The following is a 26,599-nucleotide window of genomic DNA, read 5'->3' as shown; positions in this document are numbered from 1 at the left end:
TTATCATGTTGGTTAATTTGTAATTACCGATTTGGTCTTTATTTCTCTATGGGGCCGACCTTCTGCTGCACTTGGTTTTATAGAGTAAACATGACCAAGGAAGACTCTTTATATTAAGTGCATTACTCCGGGGGATCTAAGTTTAGCCACCCCTGGAAGCTCTCTTTCCCAGAATTCCTCACCTCTCTGTTCATACCCCCCTCCTCCTCTCAGCCCAGGACAGCACTGGTTGTCTATCATATAGCAGCTCCGCTCTGAGCTCATGTTTCTCAGCTGCTCTGTGTTGGAAGAGTCAGGAAATATAGTTCTGTCTTCTTTTAATGTGTGTCCAGTAAAAGTAGGACAGGCGGGGATACCCCAACTCTTGTATCATGCTGTTTCATTGGATGAATAGCCTCTCCATTGGTTACAATCGTTTGCCAGTGTCCCAACGGGAAGTTGTATAAGGCACCATCTCATACACTTGACTCTCTTTGGCTGCTACATTCTTCCATTTCCGACTCCAGAGGTTGCCCAGGATGATGATAAAGGAGTCTTCACTGAGAAGGGACCCGGATTTGAGAGGAGAATTGGCCTTTCTTGCCAGGGGCTGTGACTTTGTTCTCCCCTCCAGATTTAAAAAGAGGATCAAGTCTTTCCAGCAAGCCCAGGTTTGGAAGTTTTTCTAGAAAGGGAGGAGAGAAAGAGGGTTAGAATAAAGGTTAGTCTACTGGAATTTATACCATGTGTTTTTTTTTTTTGTAGCTTTGTGTGATGAGGAATAAAGCAGATTGGTTTGGATTAGTGATGTGCGGGTCAGGGTTTTCCAGACCCGCACCCAACCCTAACCCGCCCTGTTGACGCCCGTGCTTCCGGGGTCCTTTTATAGACCTGCGCTGACCCGCCCCGCCGATGACATAAAAGGGGCGGGATGAGCAGACGCGAGACTATAAAACCGGAACCCGGAAGTCGGATGCCGGCATTTGAAGGTGTTGGTCGGGCAGAGCAGGAGAAGAGCTCAACCCACCTGCCACCCGCGAGGACCTGAACCCGCCCGACCCGCAGGTTGGTCGCGGGTCCCGCAGGTATCGGGTTGGCCCGCACATCACTAGTTTGGATAAAAGCTGTGCAACGGGTAATAAAGGGGTTGTTCACCTTCAAATGACTAGATGCTGTTGAGAAATGTATTAACTAATTGTATCAAATTGTAACAGTTTAGAGTCTGCCCCTGAATTACTGAGCCACCGGACTGAAACACCAGAGACACGAACATTCAACTTAAACAGTAAAAAAATAAATAATGGAAAGTAGTTGAAAAAATTCTTTATTTCTGGCAAACTATCTTAAAACGACTGAACTGAAAAAAGGTGTTTAGAAGTTGAACAGCCCCTTTAAAGCATACATTGGGATATTAGTGGGAGGAGTCACATAAAGATCAGGGAGGAGCTAAGAACTGTAGATAGCAGTATATAGGAATGTTATAGGCAGTGTTTAGTATCTTTAGTTGCTGCTCTTCTTTTTGTATGCATGAAAGTGACTGTAGTTCCCCTTTAAAGATATAACATTGAGCATTTTGTGCTGGGCCCGCTTGCAATTAAAAGCAGTGTTTATTAAAGAGAAAAGTCGCTAGTCCTGCATAAAGATTCAAGAGTAACCTGTTCTATTTATATATGGGGCTGTCACAAAGTGCCACTAATGTGCATTCTAGTTGTGAGATATGGAATTTCCCACCCACACACCACTTCTTTTTCAAGGAATAATTGTTGTCTTTTTGTGAGGCCAGTGTTACAGACTACTAAATATTGTAATATTCTCTATAAATATGCTCTATATATCAGCATGAAGAAGCTGTGCCTATGAACCAGGGGATAGCAGCTGTTTTTCTGATGGAATGGTCACTTGTTAAAATCATTGGATGTCAGTGGGTCAGGCTACAAGACGTCATTGCCTGTGTGTAGCTGCCCCGCGAATGCTTTGTTGTTGTTGGTCTTTGCTCCACACGGGGCAGTGGCTGCTCCTGCCTCCAGCTTGTCCAGTAAGTTGTGTTATTTCACCATTAAAGGAGAACTAAAGCTTTGCTAACAAAGTAGTTAGAAAGTCATTATGTTTTGTGCTTCTGTACCAGCAAGGCAACCACAGCCCTATTAGCAGATCTAAAGATTTGTGTCTCCAAAGATGCCCCAGTAGCTCCCCATCTTCTTTTCTGCTGATTCACTGCACATGCTCTGTGCTGCTGTCACTTACTGAGCTTAGGGACTGACTCACAATATACAGTACACATAGAATAGAAATGTCACAATATAAGGCTGATTAGTAATTAATACATATAATTACTACATGGCAGCACAGAAACCAGTGCAATTAGCATCAGAATTTAATAATCAGCCCTGTAGCATCAGCTTATATTACAGGCCAACCTCATTTTCTGCTGGATAATTAGTGACGACCCCTAAGCTTAGCTTCTCAACAGCTGCTCAGAGCCCACTGAGCATGTGAGTGTCACAGACACTTTCCAAGATGGTGACCCCCTGTGACAAGTTTGAAGTCCTGGATCATTGCTGCTATTGACAAGCTGAAACTTTAGGCTGGTGCAATAAGTTCAGTATATAAAATATGGCATTTTTAGCCACATTCATTTTTAGGGTTTAAACCTGCATCGCACTGGCACATTTACTATTGGTCGAATATCAATGGTTAATTGACCCTCGAAGTTAAATCCTTGGACTTCGAATATCAAAGTCGAAGGATTTAGTGCAATTCCTTTGATCAAACGATCGAAGGATTTTAATCCATCGATCGAACGTTTTTCCTTCGATCAAAAAAAGCTAGGAAAGCCTATGGGGAACTTCCCCACAGGCTAACATTGGTGCTCGGTAGGTTTTAGGTGGTGAAGTAGTAGGTCGAAGTTTTTTTTAAAGAGACAGTACTTCGACTATCGAATGGTCAAACGATTTTTAGTTCAATTCGAAGTCGTCGTCGAAGGTCGAAGTAGCCAAAAAAATACTTTGAAATTTGAAGTATTTTTCCTTCTAATCCTTCACTCGAGCTAAGTAAATGTGCCCCCTACAAATAGCTGTCATTGAGCCGGCCTGACATTACAACTATTTGGCCTTTAGTCAGTGAATGTAGCTGACGAGTGCAGGAGCCCAGGACACTGGAGCACAGGTGGAGCGCTCAACATATCCATGTGCTCAACAGTTTCTAAAGAATTCACCTGCGCTAATGATAGAGATGTAATGATAGAGATGCTTGGGCTTTTGTTGCATTATGAAAAGTTATTTAGGAGCGTTTGTGGGATATTGGATTATTAGGCCAGCTTTATATATCCATTACAGCATGAGAAAGGAACTGCAATGTTGCTGCTGTTATCCAATAACTATAAATAATTATTGCAATATGCACGGCAGCATTCTGTGCACATCAATTAATGGTAAAATCAAGGAATGACTATGAAGGTTATACTAGATTATATATTACAGGTATGGGATCGATAATCCGGAAACCGGTTATCCAAAAAAAACGAATAACGGAAAGGCTGCCTCCCATAGACTCCATTATAATCAAATAATCTTTAAAAATGATTTCCTTTTTCTCTGTAATAATAAAACCGTATCTTGTACTTGATCCCAACAAAGATACAAATAATCCTTATTGGAAGCAAAACCAGCCTATTTGGTTTATTTAATGTTTACATGATTTTATAGTAGACTTAAGGTATGAAGATCCAAATTATGGAGAGATTCATTGATAGGAAAACCCCAGGTCCCGAGCATCTGGATAACAGGTCCCATACCAGTTCTCATGAGACCTGCCTAAGAAATCTGATCATTTGTATATTACTGGGGTGTGGGTGCAGACAATCAAAATAGTTATACAGCTCCATAGTACAGATATGGGATCTGATATCTGGAAACCCATTATCCAGAAAGCTCAGGGTTAGGGAAAGGCAATCTCCATTTTATACAAATAATCCAAATTTTAAAAAAATATTTCCATTTTCTTTGTATTGATATATACAGTATTCTTGTTCTTGATCCCAACTAAGATAAAATTAATCCTTATTGGAAACAGAACTAGCCTATTGTGTTTATTTAATGTTTACATGATTTTATAGTAGACTTGTAGAAATGAAGATCCAAATTATGGAAAGATCTATTATCCAGAAAACCCCAGGTCCCGAGCATTCTGGATAACAGGTCCCATACCCGTATAAGTAATTCTAGAGCAACTGGACTTGCTGAGTAATCGTGGAAGATGTTTCACTACTCATCCGAGCAGCTTTTTCAGTTCAACTGAATTTCAAGGAATATTATTATTCTTTTAAGACTATGTGCACATTAATACCTTCTCCTTTGCATGCATGTCTTTTAAAAGCAATAATTGCCGGTATATAACATGGGTAAAACCAAGTGATGATACAAGTAGAAATCTGATGTATAAACGGATTGTCTTGAGCTTTTTTTATTGGGTCACGTAGACTACTAGGGGGAATATTTATCAAGGGTCGAATTGAAAATTCTAATAGAATTTTATGGTCAAAACTCTCAAATTCAACTAGGCAGTTATTCAAATTCAATTAGAATTTTTTTTTAAAAAAATTGAATTAGATTTCTGATATTTATCATACTCTGGCCTTTAAGAACTCAAATTCAACTATTCGCCACCTAAAACCTGCCAAATTTCTGTTCAATTCAATGGGAGAGGTCCAGAGATCAATTTGGAGTTGTTTGCAGCCTTACTGAATCAAGTTTTTTAAATCTGAATCAAATTCAATTCGATTTTGATTTGAGTTTTTCGGTCGAAAAGGCACAGCATTTCCCTGGCACCCGTCTCTGGTGACACCCACCCTTATGGCTGCAGATTAGGTGACATATGAAACAACTACAGACATTGTAAGACTTATTGGTTAAGTGTCTTGTCTTACCAGGACTTGGGCTCATAGCACTGTTCCCCCGGGAAGGGAAATGCGTTGTTCCAAACACTGCGAGGCCCATTTATCAAAGGTCAAATTTCGAATTCATGTGAGTTTTTTTTAACTCTGATAAATTTGAATATACTTGAAATTCGATTGGGGGGTATTTAAGAAAAAGAAAATCAAATATCTAAAACTCGAACATAAGTTACCAACCTGGAGACTCGAATAGTTATTTTTTTTTTCCGAAAAAAATGTCAGGAAGGCTTGTAACATCTTCAAATTGGCCACTGGACCTCTCCCATTGACTTATATATGAACTGAGTGCCGCATAGTCAAATTTGGATTATTCCCAGGGTATAGGTTTAAGAAATCTTGAAATTCAAATACAAATTAAAATTCTAATCGAGTGTGGATCATTCACAATTTGAATTTGAGAGGTTTTTTTTGTAACTTATATTTTTATTAAAGAATTTTCAAAAGAAACATACAAATTTAACAAAAGGAAGTTGTGAGTTTTGACCCAAAGAAAATGATAAAATTCGAATTTCCAATTCCATACCTCCCAACTGTCCATCAGCTCAACCTGCAGTCCCTCATTTGTACTGGAAAAAACAGAAAAAGAAACAACGTTTCTAACGGCTTTTGGCAGAGAGCCTAGAATAGCCACAGCAGGAGATTAGATACATTTGTAACAATTTTGAGATAAGCAAATAAGTAATTATATCAAAATAAGATAACAGGTCTCTTGGGAAAAACTAGATTCACAGCTTAAACGGCAATTCTCCTTCATTAGCAAAACTGTAATAACTTAAAAAAAACACAGAAATATGTTCAAACTTTCATAACCTGCCAAATTTTGTAAAATGAACATGGTAATTAGGGGGTGTGGCAACAAAAATGGGTGTGGTCAATAAAGCTTTGCCGCGATGTGCGCCAACTTTTTTCCAAAATGTTGGGAGGTATGCCCTTACATTCAGCCATAATTTCATACTGGTAACCTGATAGTCCAGCTTCTTACCCGACTTCTTCATTTACTGAATGCCACATATTCTCGTGTATTCAAAGCATGAAGGTTGAGCAGTGACTAATTATGCCACAGAGGATTGAAACTGTTCCAATGATGTAAATGTACAAATATGATAATTCTTAGCTGTATTTTAGGAAAGCAGGGCTTGGAGAGTATTGTATGCATGCAAGTACCAATTTCCACAGCTGGTGAAGAACATCGCATGCCATGCTAGTAAAGAATCTGCCCACACATGCCATGGCTTCTATAAATAGTGGTCAACGGACAGTGTCAGGCTTTCTTAAAGTGCATTGCTGTCACCATATGCCTGTGCCAAGTACAGACCAGCCCCAAGCCCCTTACTCTCATTGGGAAGCTCAGTGGTCTAGTGGGGGGACGTCTGCCTCCCCCTCGGCGGGGATGCCCGCCACATTGTTCTGGCCGCTCCATTGCTAGGCCGCAGGCGCCGGTTCCTTAGGGCGCGCGTGGCATGCTTCTGCAATATTTAAAGGCGCAGGTGCGCTGGCGTGATGACGCCACTGCGCAATGGCGCGGAATTTGAACTGTATAAATAGCTAATTTGGGCTTCCAGTCTTTGACCGTTATAGGTTTAATCCTGTGGTGTTTGAGCTTGAGCTATCTTTATTCTGATCCTGTTTGATTCCTGTTGTGACCCCTGTCTGGCTATTCGACTATCCTGATTTCTGAAACCTGACCCTTGCCTGTTATCTGACTCCGATCCTGCTAAATCCCTTCTGATTGATCACCCGGTTTTGACCCTTGCCTGCCTGACTTCGTTTGTACTCTGCCTGCCTCGACCCGGCCTGATCTGACTACCGTGACCTTCTGCCCAGGGGCGTAACTACAGAGGAAGCAGACCCTGTGGCTGCAGGGGGGCCCAGGAGGTACAGAGGGCCCCATGAGGCTCTTATTGATGAGCAATTTCAACATATATTGGTAAAACAGGACAAACACTGGATATGTTGGAGGCCCTAAAATTAATTTGCTGTAGGGCCCAGCAACATCTAGTTACGCCACTGCTTCTGCCCAAAGACTTTCTCTTTACAGTTGTGCCCCTCAGCCTGTTTAGAACCCCTCGCCTTGCACCTCTCATTTTAAGACCTGGCGGCATCTGAGTAGCTGAGGGCTCCTCCTGAGGCCAAAGGCGGCTGCTACAGGCAGAGGCACGAGCCAAGACCAGGGTGCTTGGCATCGGTTCTAGATTTAGGGTGCCGTTACACTCAGCTTGAATATACATGAGGTAAGCAAATGGCAACCAGTATAGCATGAACCCAGCTTCTTAGAAAGCACGGGTGAGACATATGGTGTGTGTGTGTTTGTATATATACACGTAGAGGGAGAGGCAGCACACAGAATACATATGTAGGCAGATTTAGAGGATGGGTTTTGCCATGGAATCTCCTACTGGGTGAGGTGAGAGTGAGTGGATCAACAAATCAAGGCTATAGCTAAGGTTTATCTTTATAAGTTGAGTTTTTTTTAGGGCAGAGACACACACTCAAATTCGGGGACATTTAGTCACCTGGCGATAAATCACCTCATCTTTTTTTATTATTACAGAGAAAAAGCAAATCGGTTTTAAAAATTTTAATTATTTTGACAATATTGTGTCTATGGGAGACACTTTAAAAAGAACCAGCCTATTGGGCTTATTTAATACATTCATGATTTTCTAGTAGACTTAAGGTATATTTTGGTCAGGCCTCCTCCCTCTTACACTAAACCTTTTTCTCATGAGATATAAATGTGTTGTTACTAATACAAATGATAGTTTTAGAACAAGTTTGTTTCTTTAACTTTTGGAGCATTTGGAGCTGTTCCCTTTATCTCTTGGTATATACAAGTGGAAACTCTCCTCATGCACCTTTATGTCCCTGTAAATACTGACTTCAATACATTAGAAACGTTTGCTATGATTGGGTTCTTGAGATATGCACTTGTGAGGAAAATGTATATAGAGTTTACATTCTGCATCAGTGAGGCATGGTGATCCAGAAATCTCAGCTATCAACAATTCTGGGTTATAGACAACATACCTGTCAGTAATACACAACTTATGGGCACATATTTATGCAGGAACCGTGTGATTCTTAAGTGCTGCCAGTTTCTTCTTTGGCTACGTCCATATCCAGCAAGGGAAAAGCTGGAGAAGTTCATTTAAAGGTATGGGATCCTTTATCCGGAAACCCATTATCCAGAAAGTTTAGAATTATGGAATGGCCATCTCCTGTAGACCCCATTTTATCCAAATAATCACAATTCTTAAATATTATTTCCCTTTTCTCTGTAATAATAAAACAATAGCTTGTACTTGACCCAAACTAACATATAATTAATCTCTATTGGATGCAAAACCAGCCTATTGGGTTTATTTAATGTTTACATGATTTTTTAAGTAGGCTCTAGATATGAAGATCCAAATTACAGAAGGATCCATTATCTGAAAAACCCAAGGTCCAGAGCATTCTGGATAACAGGTCCCATACCATACCTCCCAACATTTTGGAAATATAAAGAGGGATAAAAAAGTTGGCTCGCATAATGTTGTGACCACGCCCATTTTTTGGCCACACCGCCTAATTACCATATTAATTTTGCAAAATTTGGTAGGTTATGAAAGTTTGAACATATTTCTGTGTTTTTTTTCCATTATTACAGTTCTGCTAATGAAGGTGAATTGGCCTTTAAGCTGTGAGTCTAACTTTTCCCAAGGGACCTGTTATCTTATATTGTTACAATTACTTATATCCTTATCTCAAAATTGTTACAAAAGAATCTTATCTGCTGCTGTGACTGTTCTGGGCTCTCTGCCAAAAGCCAATTAAGTTAGAAACTTTGTTTCTTTTTCTGGCTGTTCAGTGCAGAGAAAAACAGGACTTTCCAGTACAAACGAGGGACTGTCCAGGGGCGGAGCTTGACAGCTCACAAGATGGACGCAGAATAACTGCGCTCCGATTAACCAAGACCATCTCCTAATAGCTAAGACATGATTAGGCTCAAATAGAATTAAAAAGATTAATTTTTAATTCTATTTGAGCCTAATCATGAATTGTCAATGAACTGATTGTCATAATTAATCGGGCAACAGTCATTGGATATATGCACTAATCGGCACTTTATATCTGTATTTATATTTAATATTTATGAATTGGCTTGGGAATTAATTGGTTTGGGAAGTGATTGGTTTTTACTCAAAATTGTTGATGAATTAAATGATTAGGCACGCACTGCACTTTAATTTATGTTAACTACTAACCTTAATGGTAGGGAACTAATCTATCACTAGATATTAATTTAATTATTAGAAACGGGGTACTTTTCTATTCCCTTTTTTATAATAGCCAGAACACTTCCTGCTTTGCAGCTCTCTAACTCTGAGTTAGTCAGCGACTGTGTGTGGAGATATTTGTCTACGGTGGAGCTGAACTGGTTCCCATCAATGTGCCTTGTGTTGTTAAATTCAAATATTTTGGTCCACATTTTTGGCTAACTAACTATATTGATTGGTTTATTTGTACATACAATCTATTTGCCCAGTTTTTATTTTTATACTGAACAGTTCCTTTAATATGGAAAATCAATATATTCGCAAATGTTTTCTGTTGGCAGTCAGTGCCATTATCAGCTTGTACACAGAGCAGCCATGCTTGTTCCAGAAAGGTTGGTCAGAGATTGGCTTATTTAATCACAAAGGTGCTAAATTGTACTATTTGATTGGATCAGTATACTACAGGTTATGAATTAAAGGAAAATATCTCATTGGATGTTATGACTAACTGCTGTGGTGTAGTTTAGCACTTATGTTAATGAATTAGCCCCCGAATATCAGCAAGTGCAATTTATAGGGGAGCTGTAGACTCTTTATCATAACATCGTGAAATACTTGGGTTTCCATTGGTAGCCTCTCATAATAGCTGGCAGTTTGAAAACTGGAACTTGACATGAGCCAGAATCATTCATTCACATTAAAGGGCAATTAAAGGAGCAGGCAGAGGAGCTTGTGGTTTCGCAGTGGTTACAGCCATAGGGCCTTAACTACAGCCATCAGAATGTGGATCTCCAGCTACAGTTCAGTACAGAAGCATATGCATGCATAGTATATGTGGGATATTAATGTGTATATGTGTGTGTGTGTATGTAATATACATATATATTTAGCAATGTGTTTATGACTGTGTCACAGGCTTATGCTGTGTGTATTTTCTTTCTTACAATCTTTCAGCTTCAAAGCAAGCAAGAGAAGAAGCCAGGCACCCCTCCTCCCGCACCCCTACCTGCCAGTCCACGACCAGCCACCCCTCCGTTACCGAGCAACAAAGTCACAGCTCCTGTGTCCATAAACATTCCACGTTTCTACTTTCCCAAAGGGCTGCCCAACCCAGGTTCTGACTATGAAGATTCCATCAAGAAGACCGAGGCAGCATTCTCCAGCATAGATGAAGAAAAGGCAGACATCTACGAGATGGGGAAGATCGCCAAGGTAAGGTAGGGTTCTACTAGGTAATTTTGTTGATGTCAATGATGAAAAAAAAAGAAAAACTGATGACTTGAGGAAGCAGCACCTTTATTGGAGCATATGTTCTTCTTTGTAAGCTTTCTATACATGGTATTGGCCGCCAACTCTTCCACTGCTCAGCAGCCAAATATGGAACCCAAATGATTGTCTGATCAGGGCTTTGTCATATATCAATAAGGATCCTAGAAAATCCCATAATGGTTAGGGGGGTGCATCAGTCAATGGATGAGGGACAAACATTCCAACCAACTTAAAGGAGAAGGAAAGCTACTGAGGCAGTTTATTGCCAATAGGTGATCCACAATAATGCAAGCTAGAAAACTATATTTATTCTGCAGAATGCTTACCATACCTGAGTAAACAGCTCTAGAAATTAGGATAGCAGCTGCCATATTAGCTTGCTGTGACATCACTTCCTGCCGGAGTCTCTCCCTACTCAATCATATCTCTGGGCTCAGGTTACAGCAGGGAGGGGATGAAGGAGGGGGAGAGGAGCAAACTGAGCATGCCCAAGCCCTGCCCTGGAGGTTTAAGCTGAAAACAGGAAGTCTGATACAGAAGTCCATGTGTACTTAATAGAAGGAAAGAAATGTGGTGTTTCGTTCGAAAGAGGACTCAGAGCAGCATTACTTTGAGGGTTTACTGGTGTATTTATATAGACCTTTCTGATAAAGCTTACTTAGTTTTAGCCTTTCCTTCTCCTTTAACATACAGATGCAAGTTTGCACTAGTAACCCTAGTTACAACCTATGTGATGTTTACTGTCAAACAGCAGACTGGAAAATGCCACCTGCTGGTGTGGGTTATTTTCCCTTGCCTATAACCTTACAGGTATGGAATAATCTTCAAGCATATTACAAGCAGCTGCTTGTGGTGTTAACTTGATGCATAGTTTATATTGTGTTGTTCACAATTAGTGAGGCGTGAATCCAAGACTCAGTTTGGGATTGCAGTAATTCCCAGCACTCTTTGCACTATTTGGATCTCGTCGAAGCCTTGCTGCTGCTGGCTGAACTGAATTTGAGGGCTTGATAAGGCCACATGTTTTCTAGAGGTTTTACAATTTGCCTAAAAAATTGGATTCAGGTTATCTCTGCTCCCAGTACAGTGTAATTAAATGGATACTGTCATGGGAAAACATGGTTTTATTTTTTCAAAACACAGTTAATAGTGCTGCTCCAGCAGACTTCTGCACTGAAATCTGACATGGGGCTAGACATATTGTAAGTTTCCCAGCTGCCCCCAGTCACATGACTTGCTCTGAAACTTCAGTCACTCTTTACTGCTGTACAGCAAGTTGGAATGATATCACCCCCTCCCTTTCGCTCCAGTAGTCTAACAACAGAACAATGGGAAAGTAACCAGATAACAGCTCCCTGGTAGATTTAAGAACAGCACTCAATAGTAAACATTCATGTCCCACTGCGACTCCTTCAGTTACATTGAGTAAGAGAAACAACAGCCTATCAGAAAGCAGTTCCAAAGTGCAGCACTGGGTCTTTCTAAAAGCACATGACCAGGCAAAATGTCCTAAGATGGCTGCCTACACACCAATATTACAACTTAAAAAATACACTTATTGGATGAGGAATGAGATGTACAAGTTAGAGTGAATTATTTGCGGTGTAAACAGTGTAATTTAGAAATAATAAAAATCATGACAGAATCCCTTTAAAGGGGTGGTTCGCCTTTAATTAAACTTTTAGCATGTAATAGAATGTTCAATTCTAAACAACTTTTCCATTGGTTTTCATTATTTATTTTGTATAGTTTTATAATTATTTGCCTTTTAATTCTGACTCTTTCCAACTTTCAAATGGGCGTCACTGACCCCATCTAAGAAGCAAATGCTCTGCAAGGCTACAAATTTGTTATTGCTAATTTTTATTGCTCATCTTTCTAGTAAGGTCCTATTCATATTCCAGTCTCCTATTCAAATCAGTGCATGGTTGCTAGGGTAACTTGGACCCTAGCTACCAGATTGTTCATAATGCAAATTGAAGAGCTGCTGAATAAAAAGCTAAATAACTCAAAAGCCACAATTGATGAAAAATGAAAACCAATTGCAAACTGTCTCAGAATATCACTCTCTAAATCATACTAAAACTTATCTCAAAGGTGAACAACCCCTTTAGGGCAGGGGCGCACGGACAGATTCTGGGAGATTTAGTCGCCTCTTCTGCTGGGTGACAATCTCCCCAAACTGATAAAATGAAAAATGCACCAATGCACTCGCGGCGCTCCAATTTCTGAAGTTTCCTCGTGAGGCAACTTTGGGCGACTTCGGAAATCGCAGCGCCGCGAGTGCCATTGCGCTGGCGTTTTCTCATTATAGCAGGGGGAAGGCAGTTCGGGAAGATTGTCGCCCTGCAGAAGAGGTGATTAATCTCCCCGAATCTGCCCGTGTGCCCCTGCCCTAAAGGTTGCCTGGTGTGTATTGGCCTACATAGCAGTGTTTGGGCTTGGCCCCATTAGTAAGCAGAAATGATTTTAGGAGAGGGTATAAACACATCCTCTTCAGCATTCTTGTCAGTCACGAGCATTTTCTGCTCCATATTGCCCAATATTTTCTCTCTCTTTTGCTGCCTGCTGCCCATATTCATTGCTAGTGATGCACCTTCATTTATTTCAGTGTATGGCCTGTACTTAGCTCCATACGTAGCAAATTGCAATTGAGTCCTTGGATGGGGAATGTCAATATTAATTGGTTTTTCGGGTTCCAAACTGACCCCACGCTGTCTCTTTCCTAACACAGGTATGTGGCTGCCCCTTGTACTGGAAGGCGGCTCTATTCAATGGTGCGGGCGGTGAGAGGACGGGATTTGTCTCTGTGCACTTGTTCATAGCAATGTGGAGAAAGTAAGTACAGACAGCTTGTATGTCATATTCCTATTATTCGCTTCTCTCATATGTACTGACACAATACAACGAATGAGGGAGATCAGTAAAACAATTATTTGTGAAATGCTTTTGTTCCCCTTAATTTACTCCATTCCGCCCGTTTTTTATTTGACTAAACTGACAGACTCACTCACCATTCCCACAAATGTAAATAAGCAAAGGAAAACATTTTACTTCGAGGGGATCTAAACTTACAAAAAAATACATTGATGTATCCTTACTCCCAGCACTTTTCTGAAAACATTTACAATTTAATTTATTTTCTATCCTTAGTGGTTTCTGAGCGATTAGCCGTTTAAAAAGGTCACCATGCCAAAACAAAGGCCGTGTAAATGATGTTTTTGTAAAAAGACTGAAAACACCCTTTGTTGATGAACTTAAAGGAGAACTAAACCCTAAAAATGATATGGTTAAAAATTCCATATATATTATACAGCCTAAAGTTGAGAAGCTAAGCTTAGGGGTCGTCGCAAATGATCCAGCAGAAAATGAGGTTTGTCTGTAATATAAGCTGATGATACAAGGCTGATTATTAAATTCTGATGCTAATTGCACTGGTTTCTGTGCTGTCATGTAGTAATTATCTGTATTAATCACTAATCAGTCTTATATTGTGACATTTCTATTCTATGTGTACTGTATATTGTGAGTGGGTCCCTAAGCTCAGTAAGTGACAGCAGCACAGAGCATGTGCAGTGAATCAGCAGAAAAGAAGATGGGGAGCTACTGGGGCATCTTTGGAGACACAGATCTTTACTGCTAAAGGGCTGTGGTTGCCTTGGGCTGGTACAGAAGCACAAAACATAATGAACAACATTTCTAGCCGACTTCTTTAGTTAAGCTTTACTTCTCCTTTAAATGTGATGTTTTTGCTACGTCTGTACATGATTCTGTGCTATGTTGATTGATCTTCCCTTGCATGTGGCTATTCTGTATCTAGAATCCCAGCCACAGAACAAGGCTTTGGCAATTGTTTCTTGTCCCAAGTACCAGTAAATATACCTCCTCTCACTAGCACAAATAAATACATTCACTTTTTTTTTTTTTAAATAAACTTTTTGTTTACCCCTGTTCCTCCGTATGTATCACATGCTTGTCCTACCTGTCTGATTTCATTCAGCTCATTCTTGGAAACTGAGTGGCCTCACATCTTTCATTACAGGTTAATCCAGAACTGCCATGATGATGCCTCTAAATTTGTCAACCTCTTGGCAAAACCAGGCTGTAATTACTTAGAGCAAGAGGATTTCATCCCACTACTTCAGGTGTGTGTGCGACAAATGGGCCTTGTAGCGTCTGGTCACATTAAAGCAGCAGAAACACCATCGGAGACAATCTAGGAACCATGTTTGTTCTGCTTGTTATAAATGCTGCTGGCCAAATAATCCTCTGTTTTATTTCCTCACCACAGAGACCTTTTTTCTCTCTCGTCCCTTAGATAGAGTATTTAGATAGAGTATTTAGATAGAGTATTTAGATAGAGTACTTAGATAGAGTACTTAGATAGAGTACTTAGATAGAGTACTTAGATAGAGTACTTAGATAGAGTACTTAGAGTACTTAGAGTACTTAGATAGAGTATTTAGAGTATTTAGAGTATTTAGAGTACTTAGAGTACTTAGATAGATACTTAGATAGAGTACTTAAAGTACTTAGATCGAGTAATAAGAGTATTTAGTAATTCCCTATGACTCCTGAGGAGTACAGCTGTACATGTCTTTATATTGTACAACACATTGTTCTCACACTTAGACTAGTGAGCTGGAACATAAGAGCAGAAAGACATCACAAAGGGCTCGGATACTTATCAATTGTATATGATACTTCTCTTTGTTTCAGGACATTGTGGACACACATCCAGGACTGACGTTCCTCAAAGAGGCTCCCGAATTCCACTCCCGATACATCACCACTGTAAGTGTCCTCCATATTACAGACTGGCTGAGCTGGACATAGGGACTGGAAATGTAGAGATTGTTCTTACGCTCTGCCTTTAAAGGGGACCTGTCACCCTAAGAAATAATTCCAAATCATTCCATGGCTACACAGCAGCTTGTCTATATAAACTATAGTAGTGTTTCTGAAGCAAACACACCAGTTGTACCAGGGCAGGGCAACACTACATTATGCTTTCATTTTTTGGTGTTACTGTTCCTTTAATAATATTTCTGAATTTGATGTTTTGAATGCTTTGTAATGCTTGATGAGCAGACATATCACTAACTGGAGTTAGAAATATCAAAACATCATGATTTTTTTCCTAAAATAAAAGTAGAGTTCCTTCAGATGATTCAATGTTGGGGGGTCCTATGTGAGAGATGTTTCATTCAGTTGCTACTGTAGTAGTTAAACATTATGGTTAAGAGAATATTAGTTACAGTGCTGCTTCATTACCAGATCCAGAGTGTGGCCAATTCATACTGTGGATTATGAAGGTCCGATATGAAATCCCTTGTGAGCAAGGCATCTCCAAAAAAGGGCAGCCCCCCGTTCTACCTGATAGAGGCGCCCTACAGCACAGCATATTATTGTTTATTTGAAATATAATGCCTTCGTATGTTTCATTTGATCTGTTTATTAAAGGGGAACTATCCTGAGCTTTATCATACTGCATTATGAAACGTTCTAAATACAATCAATTAAAATCTTGTACCGTTACTGAAATCATCAAGTTTATCTTCGCTATTACTCTCTCAGCATCTGTTTCTCCTTATTCTGTCTACATTCATGAGTTGGGTGTCAGATGAATGATCCAATATATCTTATAGGGGGGCTCCTTTTGCCTAGAAGATGTATTAGAGCTCACTCTATTAAAATCACCAGACATCATGTCTCTCTACATGCAGAATTTGTGCAAAAGGAAGTTATTTTATTACATTTTGTTTGTACTGGAATCAGTTATTTGAGTGAGCTTACATCTTCTAGGCAAAAGGAGCCCCCCTATAAGATATATTGGATCATTCATCTGACACCCAACTCCTGCATGAAGACAGAATGAAGAGATGCAGAGAGAGGAAAGTTTCTTATTTCATTATGAGGGAGCTTATATTAAATTTTCATTTTTGTGATGTTCCCCTTTAAAATACGCTAATGCAGGAAATAAATAAGCAATGCTCTGACATGACACGAAACATAATTGATGAGGAATTCCCCTTTTCTTTTTCATATTTATATGATATTGTACAACAGAAAGTATGTAATAACCACAATGATCTTCTTTCTTCGAACCAGGTTATTCAGAGAATATTTTATACAGTCAACAGGTCGTGGTCAGGCAGAATCACCTTGACTGAGCTAAAGAGGAGCAACTTCCTACAGGTGCGCCTGGCTGTGTTTTTATATCTGCTCCATCACTAAACACTGATTTTTAAGTGTATTTTATTGGAGGCTTGAGCCCAGGGGCAGCCCAAAAATAGGGAAACGCTCAAAATGCGTGAAAAAGATCCACACTTAGTAAATGCAGTAGCAAAGTTAAATTATTAGGACATGTGTAGGCTACTTTTTACTTTACTTTTTACATTTTACTAAACTTTGCTACTGCATTTACTAATTGCGGATCTTTTTCACTCAGTGTTTTTCCATTTTTGGGTTACCCTTGAACTTGGGTTTTTTGTGAATTAGACGGCTTGGTGACTTATTTTTGACAGACTTTATATATTTCTACTTTTACAGAAGCAGAAATACTTGCCATTTTTGGTTTATTTACCCAGGGGCAGCCCCCCAAGTCCATCCAGACTCCAAGAAATAAATCTCTTTCCAGGAAGTCAGTTAAAGTCCCTTTAAAGGGCATGTAAAGGCAAAAAAATAAAATCCCATTTTTACTTTCTTTGATGAAAAAGAAACCTATCTCCAATATACTTTAATTTAAAAATGTGTACCATTTCTATAAGAAACCTGACTGTATGCAGTGAAATTCTCCCTTCATTTACTGCTGTGGATAGGAATTGTCAGATGGTCCCTAACTGCTGAGCAGGGAAACAATCATACTTATGAACAGCAGGGGGAGCCCCCGCCTTACTTCCCAGCCATGCAGAACTCAAGCAGCTTTGTTTATGACGATCCCTAAGCAGCCCAGACCACACTGAGCATGTGCACAGTGCACATGGATAGATCCGCTCGTTTAGCGATGTCGCCAAACGAGCGGATCTCCCTCCGATATGCCCACCTTGAGGTGGGCAATATCGGGCAGATCCGATCGTGGGCCCTAGGGCCCAACGATCGGATCCTAGCATTCTCAAACGGGCGGTCGGATCGTGGGACCGCATTTTTAAACCCATCCGATCGAGATCTGGCCGACTTTCGGCCAGATCTCGATCGGGGATGCCCGTCGGGGGCCCCCATACACGGGCCAATAAGCTGCCGACACAGTCTGTCGGCAGCTTTTATCGGCCCGTGTATGGCCACCTTTAGTCTTGCAAAGATGTTTAACAAAGTTACAAGATGGTGACCCCCTGTAGCCAACTTTGAAAGCATAAATTATTTGTTTGATTAGGCTTGTGGTGCAGTAAGTTCATGTTTATGTTTAGTATAAAAAATACAGCATTTCTAGCCTTATTCTATTTTAGACTTTACATGCCCTTTAATGGATTAAGTAAATCCATTAAATCCAGTAAATTTAGTCCATTGAACTGAATGACAAGCCTTGCAGATAATAAGGTGCATGTAATAATAGAATAACCAGCAGGGAACTATAATCTTCAGGGTAGTAATGGGTCGGAATGTTAAATGAAACACTAGGCTAGACTAGGGGAAGGTGATCAAACCTATTCTCTTGGCCATTCACGATCAAGTTTGCCTTTTTATAGGGTTTAGGGTACCATTATATTTTCCCCAAGCGGATTCTAATGTGTGTGTGCCGTGACAATGCTAATGCAGGCAGTACATTCCAGTGAATGGGAATACAGTAGAACCCCCCATTGTACGTTTTTTAGGGGACCAGGAAAAAGTTATGTAAAATCCGGGACAATATAAAATCAGGGAAATGTGTTAAAGTGAAAGGATATAAGCACAGGAATCAGTTTTACTTTGAGATACAATATTTAGTTTGTTAATAACAAGGGTTAAACATTGCAGTGTTAATATTACACTATGGGGGGCATGTGCAAGACTCTCAGTCAGTCACATACACAACCTAAAGCAATAAGTGATTGGTGCAGGACTGTATAAGGGGCAGACTAATTGCAATTGGTCATTTACAGGCAGAACCATGGCTACATATACTTCTGGTTAGTGTTTTAAACCTCTTTATCATTCACAGAGGACAAACAGCAGTTTTTGGGAACATGAGGACATCATTTTGATGTAAAGTCCTGGAAAACATGACTTAAAATCAGGGAAATGTACCCATTGAAATGCATTATACATTGGTGGGACCACAAATAAAAAATGTAAAATGCAGGGAAACTTAAAATCAGGTTACTTAAAAGGATCCTGTCATGGGAAAACATGCTTTTTTCAAAACGCATCAGTTAATAGTGCTGCTCCAGCAGAATTCTGAAATCCGTTACTCAAAAGAGCAAACAGATTTTTTTATATTCAATTTTGAAATCTGACATGGGGCTAGACATTTTGTCAGTTTCCCAGGTGCCCCCAGTCATGTGGCTTGTGCTCTGATAAACTTAAGTCACTCTTTACTGCTGTGCTGCAAGTTGAAGTGATATTACCCCCTCCCCTTTCCCCCCCAGCAGCCAAACAAAAGAACAATGGGAAGGTAACCAGATAACAGCTCCCTAACACAAGATAACAGCTGCCTGGTAGATCTAAGAACAACACTCAATGGTAAAAGCCACGTCCCACTGAGACTGATTCAGTTACATTATGTAGGAGACATAACAGCCTGCCAGAAAGCAGTTCCATCCTAAAGTGCAGGCACAAGTCACATGATTGGGGGCAGCTGGGAAACTGACAATATGTCTAGCCCCATGTCAGATTTCAAAATTGAATATAAAACAATCTGTTTGCTCTTTTGAGAAATGGATTTTAGTGCAGAATTCTGCTGGAGCAGCACTATTAACTGGTTCGTTTTGAAAAAAATAAAACATGCTTTCCCATGACAGTATCTGTTTAAAATCGAGGTTTTACTGTAAATGCCAAACATACTGTATTGCTCTCCTTTAGACCCTTGCACTGTTGGAAGAAGAGGACGATATTAACCAAGTGACCGATTACTTCTCCTATGAACATTTTTATGTCATTTACTGCAAGTTCTGGGAACTGGACACTGATCACGACTTATACATTGACCAGAAGGACCTGGCCAGATATAATGACCACGGTGAGTGGGCTGACTCCATGTATCCAACACACAGGGTCCGACTGGGACACCAGGGGCCCACCCAAAAACCTTAGACCATGGGCCCACTCTCAGTACTATTAATCTTCTTGTCCTCACTCAACCTCTATTCTCCTAGTCTCTATTCTTTACATACTATATCTATTATTCCATCTATTTAGCCTCTTTGTTCTCATAGAAATAGGGAATGGCCATGAAATAGGCCAAATCTTTAGCAGCACAAGGGCCCCCTGACACCTGGGCCCACCGGGACTTTTCCTGGTATCCCTGTGGGCCAGTCCGACACTGCCAACACAAGACACAATGAATTAGGGGATCACTGATGTTACCGTATCTTTGTACATTATAAATGGTGTCTTTCTCTTCTCAGCGTCCTCAAAGAGAATAATCGAGAGGGTATTTTCCGGAGCAGTGACTCGGTAATGTATGAACAGTAATGTGACTTGCAAGAAGTAGTTGTGTATGTGGGGCAGGCAGGTGGGTGTATTGGTCAGTCCCCACCCTTTAAGAACTACAGCATACGGGGAGTTTTGATCACTGAGGGGGTTAAACACCCCATGTCCAACATTTTCGGCAACTGTCGTTTTCCACTGGATGGCAGCAACAGACAAAATGCTACATGTGCCATTATACGAAGACTGTTCTTAGTGATAAATGTGTCCTGTGTATTAGTTGTGGCTTTGCCAGTGTTCGCTCCCACCGATTGGCTGAAAAAGTCCCCTTACTTCTGTATCTGTGCAAAAACCGTAAATTGCAGGCACCCGTTGTGTGGGGCAGAAGAAACCTTTTATTACTGTAGAGTGCGGGCAGTCGTGTGTGACCCCTGTGCTGATTCTGTTACAGGGGGAACGCAGTACAAAGGGAAGGGAGGATGAGCTATGCCGAATTTGTCTGGTTTTTGATATCGGAGGAAGACCGGAAAAATCCAACCAGGTACAGTTTTCTGTAGAGAAGTCTTGAACCTGCTCTAACAACCTTCATGCCCGAGCGATTTACTGCTTCCTATCTGAGCATTAAAGGGATTCTGTCATGATTTTTATTATGTAGTTTTTATTTCTAAATTACACTGTTGACACTGCAAATAATTAACTCTACAATATAAAATTTAATTCCTAAACCAGCAAGTGTATTTCTTTAGTTGTAATATTGGTGTGTAGGTGCATCTCAGGTCATTTTGCCTGGTCATGTGCTTTCAGAAAGAGCCAGCACTTTAGGATGGAACTGCTTCACCGTAGGCTGTTGTTTCTCCTACTCAATGTAACTGAATGTGTCGTACTTGGACCTTGATTATACTATTGAGTGCTGTTCTTAGATCTACCGGCGAACTGTTATCTTGTGTATTTGGTTACCTTCCCATTGTTCTGTTGTTAAACTACTGGAGGGAAAGGGAGGGGGTGATATCACTCCAACTTGCAGTACAGCAGTAACGATTGACTGAAGTTTATCAGAGCACATGACAGGGGGCAGCTGGGAAACTGACAAAATGTCTAGCCCCATGTCAGATTTCAAAATGAAATATAAAAAAAATCTGTTTGCTGTTTTGAGAAACTGATTTCAGTGCAGAATTATGCTGGAGCAGCACTATTAACTGGTTAGTTTAAAAAAAAAATGACTGTATGCCTTTAACACATACATGTTATTAACATCTCTTAAAGTGCCATTGGCAGTATCTGAGCAGAGTTTTGCCACATAAAGTCCTTATATTCTCTCGCTTATATTCAAATAGTCTAACGGAGGCTCATGTATATCTGCTCTTTCATCTCAGCATAGAGTACTGGTTCCGTTGTATGGACTTGGATGGAGACGGGGTGCTGTCCATGTATGAGCTTGAGTTCTTCTATGAGGAGCAGTGTGAGAAGATGGAAGCCATGGGCATTGAGCCGTTACCTTTCCAGGATCTGCTTTGCCAGCTGCTTGACTTGGTAAAGCCGGAAGTGGAAGGTATGGATGCCACAATGTCTGTTATTTATTATAAACTGGAATAAAGCGCTAAAGCAGAAAGGTTAAACCTGATGGGTGTTTTGCTGACTGTGTTACTCCGGTGTCTCAGAACCTTGCATGGCCCAATCCAAATCTTATTCATTTGATGTGTCCCTCACTTTATATATATATATATATATAGATATATATATATGGGCATATTATGTGCAGCTTTATCACAGTTACTGGTTGTACCTAAATTCCAGATACTCTTCCTTGTTTCTCTTTCCCTGAAACACCCTGTTTAAAGGGGAAGTCTCAGCGCTCACTCTTCAACTCATAGAAAAGGCTGGACCGCTTTGCATTGCTATATCCAGGAGCGCTAAGCTTTGCACGTCTCAATTGGAAGGTGGAGGCCATTTTTAGCTCTGCTCTTATATCGATGATGTCTCATTATTTTCAGGCCAAATAACACTACGGGATCTGAAGAGGTGCAAAATGGCGCATATATTTTATGATACCTGCTTTAACTTAGAGAAGTACCTGGACCATGAGCAAAGGGATCCATTTGCAGTGCAAAAGGTACTAATACTCCTTAATGTTTCTCTGCTGCTGGACACACAGACATGAAAGCACAACAGCCCATGGGACCCCAACACATGTATAGGATTAGCCCATTCCTTATAAAAGACTATGGGGCAACCTCACTAACCTCCGAAAATTCGCCAGCGACTGCTTCACTCGCATCACAACACTTCGCCAGGCGTAGATTCGCCAGAACAACGCTATTTCAGTTAAATCCGAAGTTGAGTCCAGGGTGCCGAACGCTGGTAAAGTTGCGATAGCGCTACTGCGGCAAACGAAGTGAAGTTGCGGTAGTGTTGGCTAATACGTTGGGAAGTTAAATTACAATGGACGTATATGTTGCAGCAAATACATTACACTACACAAGCCTGGGAAAGCTTCATAAAATAAAATAGAGTTGTTATATTGGCCTACACATGAGCCCACTGTTTAGTTTATGTGCCGTATGTAAGGAAATGTAGGGGGGAAGCTGGGTACCCCCCAAAAAAAGTACAATCTTTTGCAGCCTATCACCCTGAAAAAAGGAAAAGACGCCAGCGTTTTTTGGGAAAAATTTTTAACTATTTTTGTAGGAAGTCCTATCTAGTGTATTGCACTTCGCCTGGTCTGAGGTGGTGAAGGCAAGTTTGGCGCAAGAGGTAACGTTCAGTAAAATACGTGAATTTGCGTAGTTACGTCCATTCGCAGAGCGCAAATTCGCCTGGCGTTCGGGACGGGAGTGACTTATCTCCTTCGCTAGCGAAGATACGCCAGCGACCGTTGGTAAATCGCAGAATTTTCGCCCCGCGTTAGTCACTTCGCCCTTTAGTTAATTTGCCCCTATGACACCTAACAAACTGCCCTAAATCCCAAATAGCCCTTATCCCAGACTCTGTGTTTTTCTTATAGGGTTTTCCACTCTGCAGAGACATTACAGCACCTGACTGATTATTAGACAATAATTGTGGGTCACTTGATCTCAGTGGGAACTGGGCTCTTATTGCCAGGCAGTTGGGGGCTTGTCATAATGTAATACTACCATGTAGTAACTGTCATTTGCTTTTCTCAGGATGTCGAGAGTGAAAACCCTGAGCCATCAGACTGGGACAGATACGCAGCAGAGGAATATGAGATCTTGGTTGCTGAGGAATCGGCCACAGAACAATTACAGGAAGGGTGAGTACATGACAAGGGGGATCATTGTACCATATACTGTACATATAGAAAAAGGAAAAATAGCTGCACTCGCTTATTGGAGAAAATGCCTTGGTGCACAACGCAGAAAAGTCATATAGAATATCGAATAAAGCAATGCACTCACAGGACATTAAAATATGGTAAAAAAAGAGAAAGTTTATTTATTATTCCAACATTTCAGTCTTCCTTGAGACCTTTCTCAAAATCGGCCAAATCCAAAATAGTGAATTCGGTGCATCAATAACATATATATACTGTATATTCAGTCATATGAAAAAGTCTGGGAACCCCTCTCAGCCTGCATAATAAATGACTCCGCTTTCAACAAAAAAGATAACCGTGGTATGTCCTTCATTTCCCAGGAACATCTGAGATTTTTAGTGAAGCAGTGTTCAGTTGTATGAAATTAAATCAAATGTGAAAAACTGGCTGTGCAAAAATTTGGGTACCCTTGTAATTTTGCTAATTTGAATGCATGTAACTGCTCAATACTGATTACTGGCAACACCAAATTGGTTGGATTGGCTCATTGAGCTTTGAACTTCATAGGCAGGTGTGTCCAATCATGAGAAAAGATATTTAAGGTGACCAATTGCAAGTTGTGCTTCCGTTTGACTCTCCTCTGAAGAGTGACAGCATGGGATCCTCAAAGCAACTCTCAAAAGATCTGAAAACAAAGATTGTTCAGTATCATGGTTTAGGGGAAGGCTACAAAAAGTTATCTCAGAGGTTTAAACTGTCAGTTTCAACTGTAAGGAATGTAATCAGGAAATTGAAGGCCACAGGCACAGTTGCTGTAAAACTCAGGTCTGGCAGGCCACGAAAAATACAGGAGTGGTATATGTGGAGGATTGTGAGAATGGTTACAGACAACCCAAAGATCAGCTCCAAAGACCTACAAGAACATCTTGCTGCAGATGATGTATCTGTACATCGTTCTACAACTCAGCACAATTTGCACAAAGAACATCTGTATGGCAGGGTGATGAGAAAGAAGCCCTTTCTGCACTCACACCACAAACAGAGTCGCTTGTTGTATGCAAAAGCTCATTTAGACAAGCCACAGTCATTTTGGAACAAAGTTGCCACATTCGGCACCCTAACTCCAGAATCAGTGCTAAGCTCCCTGGTCTTGGCTCTTGCTTCTGCCTTTAACACCTGCCTTTCACCTCGGGAGGAGCCCTCAGCTAATTGGATGCCGTCAGGTCTTACTAAGAGAGGAGCAGAGCAAAAGGTTCTGGACGAGCAACCAAGGATACTGGATGGAAGACAACACAGCTTGGAAGACAGACCAGACAGAGAAGAGAGTAGAGAATAGTCAGACAGGCCGGGTCGGTGTTCAGCAGAGTTCATCTTGGAGAGGTCAGAATAATCAGACAGGCAAGGGTCAGGATACAGAGTTCAGAATAGTCAGGTAACAGGCAAGGGTCCATAACCAGAAGAACAAGCAGGATTCCCTTAGAATAAGCATCAGGAACAAACTAAATTGAACCTAACAACGGTCAGTGTGTTCAGTACTGAGATCCCTTTAAATACTTTTGAATTTCACGCCATTGCGCAATGACGTCAGCACGCCAGCACATAAACCCGGAAGTGCGAGGCCGTGCGCGCCATAGGAGAACCGGCGCTGAAGGTGACAAGACGCATGCGGCGGGCGTCCCTGCCAAAGGCATGGCGGGCACACCCGCATGCCAGAGGGTAAACCACTAGACCACCAGGGTAACTATCCTTACAAAAGTGCTTTGGACTGATGAGACAAAAATTGAGTTATTTGGTCATAACAAAAAGCACTTTACATGGCGGAAGAAGAACACCGCATTCCAAGAAAAACACCTGCTACCTACTGTCAAATTTGGTGGAGGTTCCATCATGCTGTGGGGCTGTGTGACTAGTTCAGGGACTGGGGCCCTTGTTAAAGTCGAGGGTCGGATGAATTCAACCCAATATCAACAAATTCTTTAGGATAATGTTCAAGCATCAGTCACAAAGTTGAAGTTACGCAGGGGTTGGATATTCCAACAAGACAATGACCCTAAACACACTTGGAAATCTGCAGAGGGAGAAGTACAATATTCTGGAATGGCCGTCACAGTCCCCCGGCTTGAAAATCTATGGGATGATTTGAAGCAGGCTGTCCATGCTCGGCAGTCATCAAATTTAACTGATCTGGAGAGATTTTGTATGGACGAATGGTCAAAAATACAGAATCCAGACACTCATCAAAGGCTATAGGAGGTGTCTAGAGGCTGTTACATTTGCAAAAGGAGACTCAACTAAGTATTGATGTAATATCTCTGTTGGGGTGCCCAAATTTATGCACCTGTCTAATTTTGTTATGATGCATATTGCATATTTACTTTTAATCTAATACTTTTAATTCCATAAGGCATGTTATGTATTAAAAGGAAGTTGCTACTTTGAAAGCTCAGCCAATGATAAACAAAACACCAAAGAATTAAGAGGGGTTCCCAAACTTTTTCATATGACTGTATTTATCAGTAGCCTTCCCACATAGACAACACACAGTGTAGCATCATTTTTCATGGATGTATATTGTGTTATATTAAAGGAGCTTAAAATCTAATATCCCTGTAAATATGTAAATATTTGCTTATGTTGGCTTTGTAGGCTTCACTGCTACTTACTATCTTTTCTTGTTCATGTGCCAGTAATGCTGAGGGGGGAAAGAATATCCCTATTTTAAGTGTTCCAAGGAAATCTTTCTGACGCTGCAGAATCTGTGGAGTTTTGGTGCCACCTAGTGGTTATTACAGTTATAGGTTGATCCATCTGTACTGGATCTGTGATGTAAATATAAGGGATTCTATAGCAACAGGAGTCTAGTTACCATAGCAACCACTCAGCATCTCCGTTTCACAAGGCTGCACCATTATATAATTGCCTGAAATCTTCCCCACTGACTTCTACAACAATCTGCAGGATGAGTTTGAGCTGCGTAAAACCGTATGGCAGCTTCCACTCACGGGGCGAATAAAAAGGCCAATAGTCGTGTAATGAAGGCCCTTAGCTCTGAATTATCAGTGAGAAATACAGATGTGACAGGTTTGTGCCTTTTGTTCAGGTCGTTCGACGATGACTACGAGGCCGAGGAACTCACCAGCCCCCCTGAGATCAGCGACAAGATGGACAAACTGGTCATATCAGACCTAACGGCATGAGCCCCGCCCACTGGACAATCCCACTGACCAGTCACTGCCTATTGATGGACTAATCCCTTCCCACAAGGAAACCTTCAGGGGAAATAATATATAAATAGATTTTGTATTA

The 26,599-nt window shown here is 40.8% G+C and overlaps 1 protein-coding gene across 1 annotated transcript; it reads left to right on the top strand.

Annotated features, from left to right (window-relative positions):
* LOC121394317 (serine/threonine-protein phosphatase 2A regulatory subunit B'' subunit alpha-like) lies at positions 1-26,599 on the top strand. Its single transcript, XM_041565014.1, has 13 exons — positions 1-650; positions 10,144-10,401; positions 13,193-13,296; positions 14,501-14,603; positions 15,178-15,252; positions 16,570-16,656; positions 19,456-19,612; positions 20,001-20,049; positions 20,474-20,563; positions 21,396-21,571; positions 22,014-22,132; positions 23,184-23,290; positions 26,394-26,599. Exons 1-13 carry the CDS (start codon positions 519-521, stop codon positions 26,488-26,490), a joined length of 1,554 nt encoding a protein of 517 aa, XP_041420948.1. The 5' UTR covers positions 1-518; the 3' UTR covers positions 26,491-26,599.

Source organism: Xenopus laevis, chromosome 5S (genome assembly GCF_017654675.1).
Source record: "Xenopus laevis strain J_2021 chromosome 5S, Xenopus_laevis_v10.1, whole genome shotgun sequence".
In the NCBI taxonomy this organism is placed as follows: Eukaryota; Metazoa; Chordata; class Amphibia; order Anura; family Pipidae; genus Xenopus; species Xenopus laevis.
The sequence above is the reverse complement of the archived record's forward strand: the minus strand, read 5'-3'. Positions and strand labels throughout refer to the sequence as shown.

What these genes read in the sequence shown, in the direction of transcription:
- LOC121394317 (XM_041565014.1), top strand. Translation starts at nt 519, where the DNA reads ATGATGATAAAGGAGTCTTCACTGAGAAGGGACCCGGATTTGAGAGGA. An exon ending in ACTCCCGATACATCACCACT is followed by an intron (nt 15,253 to 16,569) that starts GTAAGTGTCCTC and finishes TCTTCGAACCAG; the next exon opens with GTTATTCAGAGAATATTTTA. An exon ending in GGTAAAGCCGGAAGTGGAAG is followed by an intron (nt 21,572 to 22,013) that starts GTATGGATGCCA and finishes CATTATTTTCAG; the next exon opens with GCCAAATAACACTACGGGAT.